Source organism: Benincasa hispida, chromosome 9, assembly GCF_009727055.1.
Source record: "Benincasa hispida cultivar B227 chromosome 9, ASM972705v1, whole genome shotgun sequence".
Lineage (NCBI taxonomy): Eukaryota > Viridiplantae > Streptophyta > Magnoliopsida > Cucurbitales > Cucurbitaceae > Benincasa > Benincasa hispida.
Genome location: NC_052357.1, coordinates 51,198,156 through 51,211,421, shown reverse-complemented (window position 1 = coordinate 51,211,421; position 13,266 = coordinate 51,198,156). Strand labels below are relative to the sequence as shown.

Here is a 13,266-nt window from a genome sequence, read left to right as displayed (position 1 = left end):
TAAACATATTCTTGAAAAACTCAGACACTAAAATGACCGACTTGAAACATTATGATCAATCTCTCCAACCTACGTAGAAAAAACAATTCAAAAATAACTTTTTTTCAAATGAAAAATTAACACGTGACAAATTGTGACTCAACGACACAAAATCAATTCAATCAAGAAAATACCAAAAAAAAAATGTCAATTTAACCCTTACATCCATATCCAACCATAAAAATGTGAAAAGAAAAATACTTGCATTCCAACAATATATTGACCTAAATTTAATACCTAATTGATCCTTACGCCGTCATTCAAAAAGAAATTTTCATTCATAAGAAAGGGGTATTGTATTGTATTGTATTTACATCGAAGGTTCAATCGGAACTTAATATAAACAATCAACTGATGATATTGACGCCGACCGCCATAGCTGCAGCTTCTACCAAGCTTCCCCCTCTTTCTTTTCTTTTCTTCTCTATAAATTTACCAAATTACTGCGACCATAGTAGAGCTTACAATTCATCCTGGTCAACAAATTTCTCAATCGTAGATGTTGAATCCTTATGCACTATGTCTCCATTGAACTCCTCCGATTTGCAGAGGATTTTTGAAACGATCGATAGAAATGGCGACGGCTTCGTGAGCATGGAGGAGCTCAATTTGCTGCTTAATCGAATCGGCGTGGACTTAGCTTCGGAGGATCTGGAGTCATTAACTGGTAAATCGAAGATTGATTTGAATGAATTCTTGTGTCTTTATGAATCGATATCGGAGAAAAAGGAGGGTGAGAACAGGGGAAGCGAGGAGGTTGAGAGTGATCTTTTGAATGCATTCATGGTGTTCGACGAAAATCGCGATGGTTTCATTTCGTGCGACGAGCTTGAGAATGTGTTAGTGAGATTGGGTCTTTGGAATGATGAGCGCTGTGGTGGCTGCGGTGGTGATTATTGTAGACGTATGATCGGAGCGTTTGATATGGATTTGGATGGGCGGATTGATTTTCAGGAATTCAAGAACATGATGAACTCTTCCAACTCGCCTTCTTAGATTGATGATTCTTAGTGAGTTGGATTCTTTTTCATGTTGATGTTAGCCATAGGTGTGAGTTTGTTTTTTTCTTCTTCTTAAAATTAATCTTTTGAGTTATGTTAGTTCCATCGGTGAATCCCAAAACATTCTTTTAACATAACAAAGATCATTTTTTTTAAAAAAAAAATCTTTGGAAGTGTTTGGTTTCGATTAAATTATAAATTTAGTTTGGATTTTCCATCTAATAGGTTGTAAATATTCAATTTTGTGTCAAATAAGTTGGTGGGGATTTGAATTTCCGACCTCGTGAATTTGGAATGCAGGTCGATACCACTTAGCTAAGCTTGACTTTGGTTATAAAAATAAAACTTTAAAGTTATATATAAAATTCAATTTAATCTTTTTAAAATGATTGAAAGTGACAAATACACAAAATTGAAAGTTTTGAGATTAAATTTGTCGACCCAAACTCCCTTTGAGGGCCTTCTGAATGGTTTACCTTTAGTGAAACCTACATTAATATTGATTGAAGTTTTTTTGTTTTGAAAAAATATTGATTGAAGTTGATAAAGATTGAATGATATCGTATCATATATATCTAACTTCATGTTGAGTTCAATAAAAAAAAAAAAAAGAAAAAAAAGAAAAATCATGTCGTGTCCATTCACATTGGGTTCTCTCGTCATTTTTCTTTTTTTTGGAAGAATATCTCAATACAAATGTTCAAATACTTTGGTGTGAACTAAATATCGAGCATAACATATGTTGATATTTGTATCAACTAGAGAATTCTTATAGAGCCTAAGCTATTGCACCATATAAAAAATTAGTAACTTAAACAACAAAGGAGAGAATTAATTTACATCTAATCATATGTTTCAAAGTAAACTCTCTCTACGTAGTATTTACTAAGAGCTTAAAAGGTTAAAATACCAAACAAATTAAACTAAGAATCTCACTCCCTTCTCAAAACGAACATAGTTTAACAACATAGTAGTTGTACCATCAATTTCAATGTAAGAGGTTCGATTTTTTCAACCACAAATTGTCAAAAAAAAAAAAAAAAAAATCTCACTTCGTCATGATTTATTGCAGATAGACACTATAACCAACTTTGAAGGATAGATTGTGTTTTTTTTTTTTTTTTTTAAATACAACTTTTTATTTTAATTTTTTTTAGAATATGTTATTTTAGTACGTGGAGATGTAGAATCGAACCTCGAACTTAAGGGAGGAAGCGTGTCAATTACATTGAGCAAAGCGGTCTAAGAAGGTTTCTGAATTTTTTTAATTAAATAATTATTTGACATTTTAAAATATAAAAATAATTTAAAAATTATCTCTACTCACTAAAATTACTCTTGAATCTAAAAGGCCATCTAATTATTTAAAGTAATAAAAAAAATTACTTGAGAGACTTTTAAACTCATTTTGAAAAATTTGAGGAGAAACATAGTTATTTTAAAAATTTGTATAGTAAAAAGTTACTATTTGAAAACCAATGAACCAAAAATACATATTTTTCAAATTTTCAGAATTAAAAAGATAATTTTTTTTCCCTTAGAGTAATTAAATAAAAAAATGCTGACATTTATGATTTTAAACGGGAAAGGTAGAAACATTCATACTAGACATAGTTCGAAATATTCCTAATCACCAATATTTTTCTTTAAAAAAAAAAAAAATTGTTAAATGTCTTATTTCCAACTTTCCAAGATTGTCGGAAGAGAGAGAAATATTATTTGTGTTCAATATTGTTATGAATGATTTGAATGAGATTGTGGATTCAAATATGTGTCGTTATCAACATCACCAATAAGTCAATATCTCTAAATATCTCGATACAAATGTTGTGAGATTATCAACTCCAAACCCATCGAATTAATCTAACTATTTTAATAATTTATTATTTTAAACGACAAAACTATTAAAAATATTTATAAATTCGTATAAAATATCATCATTTATCTATGATAAACTGCGATAGACTATTATCTATATCTATCATGTTGTCTATCACAGTCTATCGCCATATATCACAGATAGACAATAAAATTTTGCTATATTTATAAATATTTTGGTTCAGTTTTCTATATTTGAAAGCAGCTTGAAAAATTATATGGTGTTTGGCCCCCCAAGTTGGGTTAGGTTGGGTGGGTAAAAAAAATCTATCCACCGTTTGGTTCACCAATTATTAAAGAGGTTTATTACCTCGTTATTCACGTTAACTCACATTTCTCACCTCGTTATTTGTATCAACTCTCCTAATTACTCTTCTCCTGTAGTAATTATCAACTCAACTCAACTTTGCGCGCCAAACGCCCTTAGGTAGAAAATTTGTGTTTGAAGTATAGAATTGAGTTATGAAGTCAGAGTATCTAGTACAATTTTTTGTAATTTAAAAAGTATGATTTTCTTGTGGTTATTTTGGTTTGTTTTAATTTTTTGTTGTACACTTCAATTGCACATAAATTTTTCCAAATTTTTAACATTCAATTGAGATGTCAATTACTTAGAATGTTCACATATATTCTACAATTTTTTTACGTGTCTACCTTGTTTCATATAAGTAACAAAATTACAATATACGTTCTCATTAGTAGAAATGAATTATACAAGTGTAATATGCACACAAAAAAAGTAGGCTTGGTTGGTTTAGGGCTTTTTATGGCATCTTATATAGATTGGGGTTTATTTTGCACGTATGTTTGTGTTGAGAATGAGATCAAAGTCCCCACATTGACTAGATAAGAGGATGATCATAGGTATATAAGGGAGGACAATTATCATAATAGTATGAGATCATTCATAAGTAAAATCATGAAAGTTTATGCATGAAATCGACAATATCATACCACCATAAAGAGTTAGGATTTTTTTATTTATTATAGCTTTCCTTTTTCTTTTATTTATTTATTTTTTTGTTGGATTTGATTTATCTAACATTCATCTTTCTTCAACTCTCTACAGTGGCATAGAAGGAAGTCTCTCTTGAATAGTACTATTCTTCTATTAAAAAAATAATAATAAAAACAAAAACAAAACAAAATAATACAAGGTTTTTTTTCTTTTTTTTCTTTTTTACCTTCTCCATTAGCAGGAAAGGTATTGTAATTAAAGTGTGAAGTGGGAGAATCGAACCTTAAACCTCGAGGTCCATAACATCAAGAATTCAATAATTTTACCTAATTTTCAAAGATTATCTTGATAAAACATAATATCTTGCCACACTATTTCTTTTTTCTATATTAAAAGTGGAAATACCACATGCATCGCACATCTTAAATACTAGTATTTGTGAAAGACTATAATTAGTCTTTTTTTAAAGTTCAATAATCCTTCGACTTCTTGATTTAGAAAATATATTTTATGGCAATTGAATGATGTTTAAAGTAGCTCACATGATATTAAATTTTCATCGACATGTCAACAATTTTCTTCGATATTTTCACATTTTTTTAGGTTCGACATCGACATGAAAGATGAATCAACATTTCCCTTATTTCATTAAAAAAATCATAAAATATAAAGAATAAGCAATAAAATGTAACATAAATAATAAAAATATTAACTTATTTAAAAAGTGTAAATGATTTAAAAAATTTTGTTTTTATAAACTTTTAAAAAAGAAGAATATTTTCATCGATATTTTTATAAAACTAAAACATTGAGGTTAACATTTTGGTCAACATTTTAAACATCGAGTTGTTTTTCCTTATGATTTATATATGTTTCAAAAAATATTGACTCATAAAACAAAGGCGATTGGATATTTAAAATTAAAAAGTGGAATTGCCATTAAAAGAGGGCGCCGACCTTTCATGGTAATCTTGTTAGAAAAGAAAAGGGCAAATGTGTCATTAAAAATAATAGTCAAATAAAAAGGAAAAGGAAGAAGAGAAGAAATAAATAAATTTGGATTCAACACGCTTCATTCTTCCACGTGTGAATGTGATTGAAAATGGCATGTTTTTATTTTTTTCTTCCAATTCAAAAATATATTGATACCTTATCTAATAACCATTTGATTTGTTTGCTTTTGGTTTTTAACTTTTAGAAAGTATACTAGTTTCCTAAAACTTTTTAGTTTTGTTTCATCCCTTCTAATTAAACATTTGGCTTTTTAGACTATTTTTAAAAGAAAAATTATTTTAAATGACAAAACTATTGAAAATATTTATAAACAATAGTAAAATATCACAGTCTATCAGATTGCGATAAACTACTATTTGTGATAGATCACGACAAACTACTATATGTGTTTATCATGACATAGATAGACACAAATAATAGTCTATCAGAATCTATTGTAGATATTTTACTATATTTGTAAATAGTTTGGTTCATTTTTTTATATTTGAAAACAACTCCTTTTAAAAATTATTAATTTGGTTCATTTTCCTATATGAAAAAACTCACACATGGGACAATGGAAGAAATCATGGAAAAACCCACATGCGGGATAATGGAAGAAATCTTCTCAATTGTGTATGAGCATTTTGCAGGTAGATAATGGATCTTTGACCTGAGCATTTCAAATATATGTTTATTGGGTAGGCAATATGAAATAGATTGGATGACAAATATATGGTTTCAAATAAAATTTTTACATTAAAAGATCCTTAAAAAGTAAAAAAAAAAAAAAAAAAAAAAAAAAAAAAAAAAAAAAAAAACATTAAAAAGATCTTTTAGAATTAGTATCTACCCGTTTAGCACCTCTTAAATTATTTTTGTCCCATCAAAATTCAACCCCTCACTTTTTATTGATGAAGCATTAATTAGGTCAAATATCTAACTTAAAAATGGTTTGAAAAAAAATTAATAGAATGATTTGAGAAGTTTGTAGAACTTGGAAATTAATATAATTCGAGGAACTTACTAGGACCACAAAAAAGATTAGAGTACTTGAGTAAATATGATAATATCCCAACATTTTTATTATTATATTATATCCTATCTTTTAATTATTCATTTTCCTTTATTTAAAGTACTAAATTAATATAAATATTAATAATAAAGTAACATATGTAAATGGTTAATGTATATATTTGAAAGGTTAGTTTAAGATTAAACATTAGCCACAACTATATAAAAATATTATTTTGCTTTATTGACTTCTATCGGGTGAAAATTTAAAAAGTAGACGCATAATCTTTTGACCAGTCAAGTAAATTTTCTTACGCTCTAAGCCCTAGAGTCCTATCAGAATTGAGCACACAATTGCATTAACTCCTTGTACAACCCTCCAAGAAGCCTGAAAAACCCTATAACATAGGTTGGAATAGCCTTAGCCCTACTTTTGATAACAATTTCTCTGCCTTGCAAGAAAAAAAAATGATCCTTTCCAACCCTGTAATGCATTCCACACCCTCTCCTTGTGAGCGGAGGTGTTCTATACAAAAGGGTTTATATAAGACCAGTCCACGAAATGAATTATCTCATTATATAATACCGTTAATAATAGAGACTTACATTTCACCAGGATGACCATATGTGACATGACTTGAATCTTGAGTGGATTGTGAACTCCTACCTATGAAGGCGATCATTTGATTTATGTGGGTGAGAGTGGCCGAGTCGCCGACTTAATAACCATACAATTTTGGGGATTAGTCTAATTGGGGAGTTGGGAATACAGGTATACAAGAAGGAATTCACTTCTTCCCTAATGTTGGGGTAAGTAGATAAATTGCTTCATTAAGGGTTGATTCCAATGTAGCGCCACACTCTCTCTTGGCTCGAGAGGGGTTTGGTCATAGTTAGACTATGATTTATTGTTCATTAGAGGGATCGGTGGTACTTAAGGAGTTAGATGTAACTACAGCGGCAGAACGATAATTTTGGTCCAACTGTACTTACGTGGAATTTGTGAAGAGTCATCGCACTGTTGACATATCCAATGGACATAGAAATATATTTGTAATGTGAAGAGTGCAACAATCATTCTTTAATGGAGTGACTGCTAGTTAATGGATGTTGAGTAATTTAAAATTTAATTAAAGGAGTTTAATTAATTATTTCATAAGGTCCCCTTTGTAGCTCAACAGAGATCACTGAGAATTAATTTTGGATTAATTTGAATTGTTCAAATTAATTGAGGAAATTAATTATATGTGATATAATTAATTTAAATTAATTATATGTGTGATATAATTAATCTAATGTATTTGATACATTATAAAATAAAGTTTATTAAGAAAGAAATTAAATATTTGAATATGATTCAAATATTAATTTATATAAGTGAGATTCATATAATTATGTTTAGTATAAATGTGAATTATATTAAATATTATGTATTAATGAGAGAATTTAAAACTATAGGTTATATATTGTATTTGATACAATATAAAGACTATAGTTATGTGTTATATATGATATAACATATGGTTATATATACATATAATAAGTTAGTTATTATATATATATAGTATTTAAAGTAAATTAATTTTAAAATTAAAGTGAGGGTAATGACATTCCTCCTCTTAATTCTCTTCTTAATCGATCGTGGAAAGGGGAGTTGGGGTTTTGACGTTTTTTTTCTTCTTCCCAAGGGAGAACAAAACTTTTTGTAAGTTTTACAGAAAATTTTCCTTCCTCGATAGAGAATACAAAGATTTCGCTTGTTGTGGTGTCTTGGTTTTGGTTTGAATTTCGAGGAAGGATCGTGACCTTTTGGGAGGATTTTCATGAAGACAGATTGTTTCTTCAAAGGTAAGTCGAATTCTAACCCTTCTTCCTTTCCTCTTATTCTAAAGCATGCTGTAAATTATTTTGTGTATATGCATAATTTGTTTGTATTGTAATTTTAATTATTGTGAAAAACGAAATTGGAAATGATTCGTGCTTCCGCATCAGACCTCACGGTTCCTTCAATTGGTATCATAGCAAAGGTTCTTGGTCACAATTTTAATTTTTCAGAATTGAATTTACAGTTAATGGTAGGTTTGCATTCTGTATTTTATTCATGTTGATGAATGGATGAATGATCTACGATTTATGAATGTTTTCGTGATTGGTCTGTAGATTTATTGCTTTGTTTTTACAAAATTGATTTGTAAGGGTCCGGTGTTTTGGGTATTATTTGTTGCAATCGAGTCTATAATTCTCAAGTTGTATTGTTCGTGAGTTTTCCCACGACATTCTGATGGATTCGAGGCCCAAATTAAAGCAAAATCGATGGATTTTGCAACTATACAATGAATGACTATACAGTAGCGTTGCAACGTTGTGCCCTAGCATTGCAACACTATGATGAGGCGGATGGATCATTTTCCCTTAGCGTTGCAACGCTCTGAGACGAAAAAAATGAACTAGTTCGAGTGCGGTTCGGTTCGTGGCTCAGCTGGTTCATGTCCGATTCGCTTGGTTCGAGTGGTTCGCGAGTGGTTTGGGTTTTGGGCAGTCTGGTCCGTGCGGTTCAAGGTCCGGTTCACTTGTCTTGAACCGATTTGACTATTATTTGTAATAGTTAATTTTTTATTAATTAAATTAATGGTTTAGGAGCCCAATCTCCATAAATTGCTGTTTAAATTATACATTTGATGAGTGGTCTAATTTATATACATCATAATGTATGCCATATAGTAAAACCCCACCATAAGTTATGTATTATTTATGTCTTATTTATATTATAATGTTATAATATATAGTTGCATGATTTAATTTTTATAGCATGCTCATGCATCATATAATATAAGTGTTATAACATATGCTTGCATGCATTAATAACATTGTCATGCATCATTTATATTATAAGAGTTATAACATGTAATTGGATGTATATATGTATGTTATTATTTGAATTTCATTACTTTAGTATATAAGTGTTATGTATGTTAAGTAATAAAATGAAAATTGCAGAAAGCATGACACTACTTTATATTTTTATAAATGTTATAACTTTATTAAGTATGTCATTTAATGTAATATATGGTTTTAATTTGTTTAATTTATTTTATAATTGTTAAAATTAAACGAAAAAAGAAAATAAAATCAATAATTCAGAGTTACATGCAAACTTAGGTTCAAATAATTTTGAAAATAGTTTTAAAATATGATTCACATAGACCTAAGATCACAAAATTTCTAATGTGATTAGAAATTAGTTTAATCTCTTAAACAGATTAATAGGATTAAATTGTTTTTAATAAAAGATTAAATTTGTAGCAAACGTATCTATAAGGGACCTTTTGTCCAAGGTTAGTTCTGTCTAGGCTGGGATATTTAAGTTGACAGAAACAAAACATCCCTATCTAAGAACTGACTTGGAAAGGTGAATTAGATAGATTTGCTACAAGCATGTAATTAATTGATTAAATTTTATTAAAATTTTTAATAAACATTTGTCAATTTGTTTAACTATCCAAAGTAAGTGTTACTATTGGACAAATTTAAACAATCACTTAGTAAAATATTTAGCTGTATTTTTCTAAGTTATATTAATCCTAGGTAAAACACTCAATGGGAAGAAAATGGGGTATATGATACTTCATTTTTTCTTTTCACATTTCTCCCTCATAGTTCACACCACACCGTGAGATCTATACTTGGCCTCGAGGCACCTTTGCTTGTGTCCCCCTACGGGTGGTGTTTGTATAGGTCAATACCAAGGTGAATGGAGACAGTGTTTATAGTAAGTGAGGGCAGGATGTGTGTCAACACATCCCTCAGTCTCTCTCATTAGTTTGTAGTAAAATTTCTTGCTCGACCTCGAGGCACCTTTGCTTGTGTCCCCCTACCGATGGCACTTGCATGACTATTTACTCAAACTCCATAAATGGATAGGATTGTTTTAGTTTTTGCCCTAATCGATTTTTTCCTACAGTTGGCTCATTAGACGGAACTCTAGAATCTAAGATGAGAGGTTACACTTACAAGAAAATGTTAAGCTAGTTAACAGTTTTTGGACCGAACAATGGTGACTGATATTTACAGTAACAAGGAGTTGTTCTATATATTAGTTGAGATTGTCTCATTTCAGGGAATGAGTACATGATCACTCTATAGTGACTTTTACCCTGCCTTACTGAAACATCGTTGCAAAATAGATGTCACATAGGGGTGCATGAAATTATTTTGCTAAATTTGATTAGTTTTCAATTGGGTAATGCTTGAATACTAATATAAATAAATTGTATGTTTTAGAAAATTTAACAAATGACTTCCGCAACTCTAAATTTATTTGTCGCCGACAAACATACTGGTGAAAAACTACACTGCATGAAAAAATATTATCAACATACTGGTGAAAAACTACACTGCATGAAAAAATATTATCAACACAATATTAATCATCAATGACCTAAGATTTGTCCTTATGGAGGATTTCCACTTGTTCCAGTTTAAAACACCACTCGAAACGTTTGGGAGGCATATGAGTGTTGGGTACAGACAAATGAAAAGGCCCAAGCGTATATCTTGGCAAGCTTTTCTGAAGTCTTGGCCAAAAAGCATGAGCCCATAAGATCATGGAGTCCCTGTGGGGAATGTTTGGACAACTGTCTGCTCAATTCAAGCATGATGCTCTGAAATACTATTGGGAATGGTGGCCTAAATCTCCTTGTGAGTCGTAGTTTGTAAACTCTGTATAAATATATTGTTATTAATAAAATAAGTGTTATTTTATAAGCATTTACTCAATCCAATAAACTAAGATCTGAGGTTATTTTATGTAAATTTAAACAAGTATGTAGAGACATACAGGTAGATCTTGTTTAAATAATAACCTAAATGGTCTGTAGTATATGGATAAGGTTGGGTACCTTATCATCCTTGTGACACTATGGATACGACCCGCTTTATAGGTGTTACAAGTGTTGTAAAGGGCTACAAATAATCTGATCCTGATCATTCATGTGGAGACATGCAACCGGGGGTATCCTATATAAAGAGTTTGTATAAGATCGGACCACGAAATGATTAGTCTCTTTATATAACACTGTTGATAATAGAGACTTACATTTCACTAGAATGATCATAAGTGATATGACCTGAATCCTGAGTAAGTTGTGAACTTCTACTTATGAAGACGGTCCTTTAATTTGGGTGAGAGTGGCCAAATTTCCAACTCAACAAGCCTACCATTTTGAGGATTTATTTGATTGGGGAGCTAGGAACTCAGCTTCACAAGATGGAATTCACTCCTTCCTCGATGCAGGGGTAAGTAGATAAATTGCTCCCTTAAGGGCTGATTCCAGGTCTTGAACATAGTGGCCACACCCTTTCTTAGGAAGAGGGGACTCAGTCATAGTGGAACTATCACTTATTGTTCATTAGAGAAATCAATGGTACTTAAGGAGTTAGATGTAATTATAGTGGCAAAACGATAATTTGACCCAGCTGTACTTACGAGTAGTTTGTGAAGGGTCATTGCATTGTTGATTGGTTATATGGACATAGAAATATATTTGTAGTGCGAAGAGTGTGGCTGTTGGTCTTTAGTGGAGTGCCTGTAGTTAACGGATGGTGGCTATCATGATTAAAGAGTTTAGTCAGTTATTCACGTACCGTTGGAGCTTTAAACTACAGGTCCATAAGGTCCCCTTGGATTCAAGCTGAGAATCAGTTTTTGGGTTAGTTTGAAATGTTCAAATTAACAAGAGGGAATTTGATTATATATGATACAATTAAATTGATTCAATTATATATGATATAATTGATTTGATGTATTTGATGTATTTGATACATTATTATTTGATTGGAGGAATTAATATAAATATGATTTATATTAAATGCCATAAAATAGGAAAAAAAAACTATGATTTATATGTTGCATATGATACCTAGTCTAAAATATATATATATGTTGCATATGATACAATATTAAAACTATAAGTTATAAATATAATATGATAAGTTAGTTATTGTATTTATTTATAATTTATGATAATTAATATTTCTTTTTCTAAATAACCGACTTTGGTGGGTAGTTATGCACGGTTTTATGGTAACTGTGAGATTAAAAAAAAAATATTTTTCAAATCATTCGGTCGAATCGTCTCACAAAATTCACTATCGAGTAAAAGGAGTTTTACTACACGATAGTTTTATAGAGCCTAAATAATCAAGCATTGAGTTACTATGATAATACTCATTTCTACACGATCGAGTATCAAGTCTATAAGATAGAATTCTTCCTCTATACGATTGTTCATCGCATACCCGATCGTTTACTTCCTCCTTCCCTCTATCCAAATTCATACAGAGCCCATAACTCTTGGATTCTCACACTGAGAATACCAAGGTAACCTTTGTTGGGAATGTCCTAGAATTCGCAATTCGTGTTAAACATTTTATTTATCAATAACAATGACTTGTTGATTTTGCATCTTATTATGGAAATCAAATAAACGCATCCTTGGCTATAATCTGAATGATGTAACTTTATGTAGTGACATAAACAGGATCAAGTTGACAGTATATAGCCTAAATGATCTAATAAGTATATGGATGAAATTGGGTATCTCATCCTGGTAACACTATTGGATGCGACCCCACTATGTAGTTGTTACAAGAGGTTGTAAGGTGCTACAAACGATGTGATCCACAAATCGTTCATGTTGAGACATGTGAGTGGGGGCATCTTATGCAATGAGTTTGCATATAGACTGGACCATGAAAATAGTCACTTTTCTTTATAACGACCATTTACTATTAAAACTAACTATTTCATTTATAACCTAGGTTAACTCGATCTTAATCCTGAGCTAGCTATGAACTCCTGTTTTTTCGGATTTATTCTTTGATCTGCAAACGGTGAGAGTAGTTCAACAACATACTCAATAAGCTTACCATTTTGGGGATAAGATCGAATGAATAGCTGGGGACATAGCCTTGCAAGATGGAATTCACTCCTACCCTATTTAGAGTTAGCAGATAGGTTGTTCTCTTAAGTACTGATTCCAAGTCTTGAACAATTGGGGCCCCGCCTTCTCATGGTAGAGAAAGGATTTGATTCATAAAGATTATGAATCAGAATTGTTCATTAAAGGATCAGTAGGAACTTAAGGAATAAAATGTATTTATAGGGGTAAAACGGTATTTATGAACAACCTATGAAGAATTGACTTACTGATTATGGTTATTAAGTAGACATAATATATCTATAGTGAGGGGAGTTCAACTATGGGCTATAGTGGAGTGCCCATTAGTTAACGAATGGGGGGTAAATCGGACTAATGAGTTTAGCCGATTAATCTCGAATCGTTGAAGCCCATGATCTGTAGGTCCGTGAGATGCCCTTACTAG

At 30.7% G+C, this 13,266-nt stretch overlaps 1 protein-coding gene across 1 annotated transcript; it reads left to right on the top strand.

Annotated features, from left to right (window-relative positions):
* The first annotated feature begins 307 nt into the window (after positions 1-307).
* Positions 308-1,145, top strand: LOC120086685 (calmodulin-like protein 3). Its single transcript, XM_039043447.1, has one exon. It carries the CDS (start codon positions 394-396, stop codon positions 1,033-1,035), a length of 642 nt encoding a protein of 213 aa, XP_038899375.1. The 5' UTR covers positions 308-393; the 3' UTR covers positions 1,036-1,145.
* Positions 1,146-13,266: the final 12,121 nt, after the last annotated feature.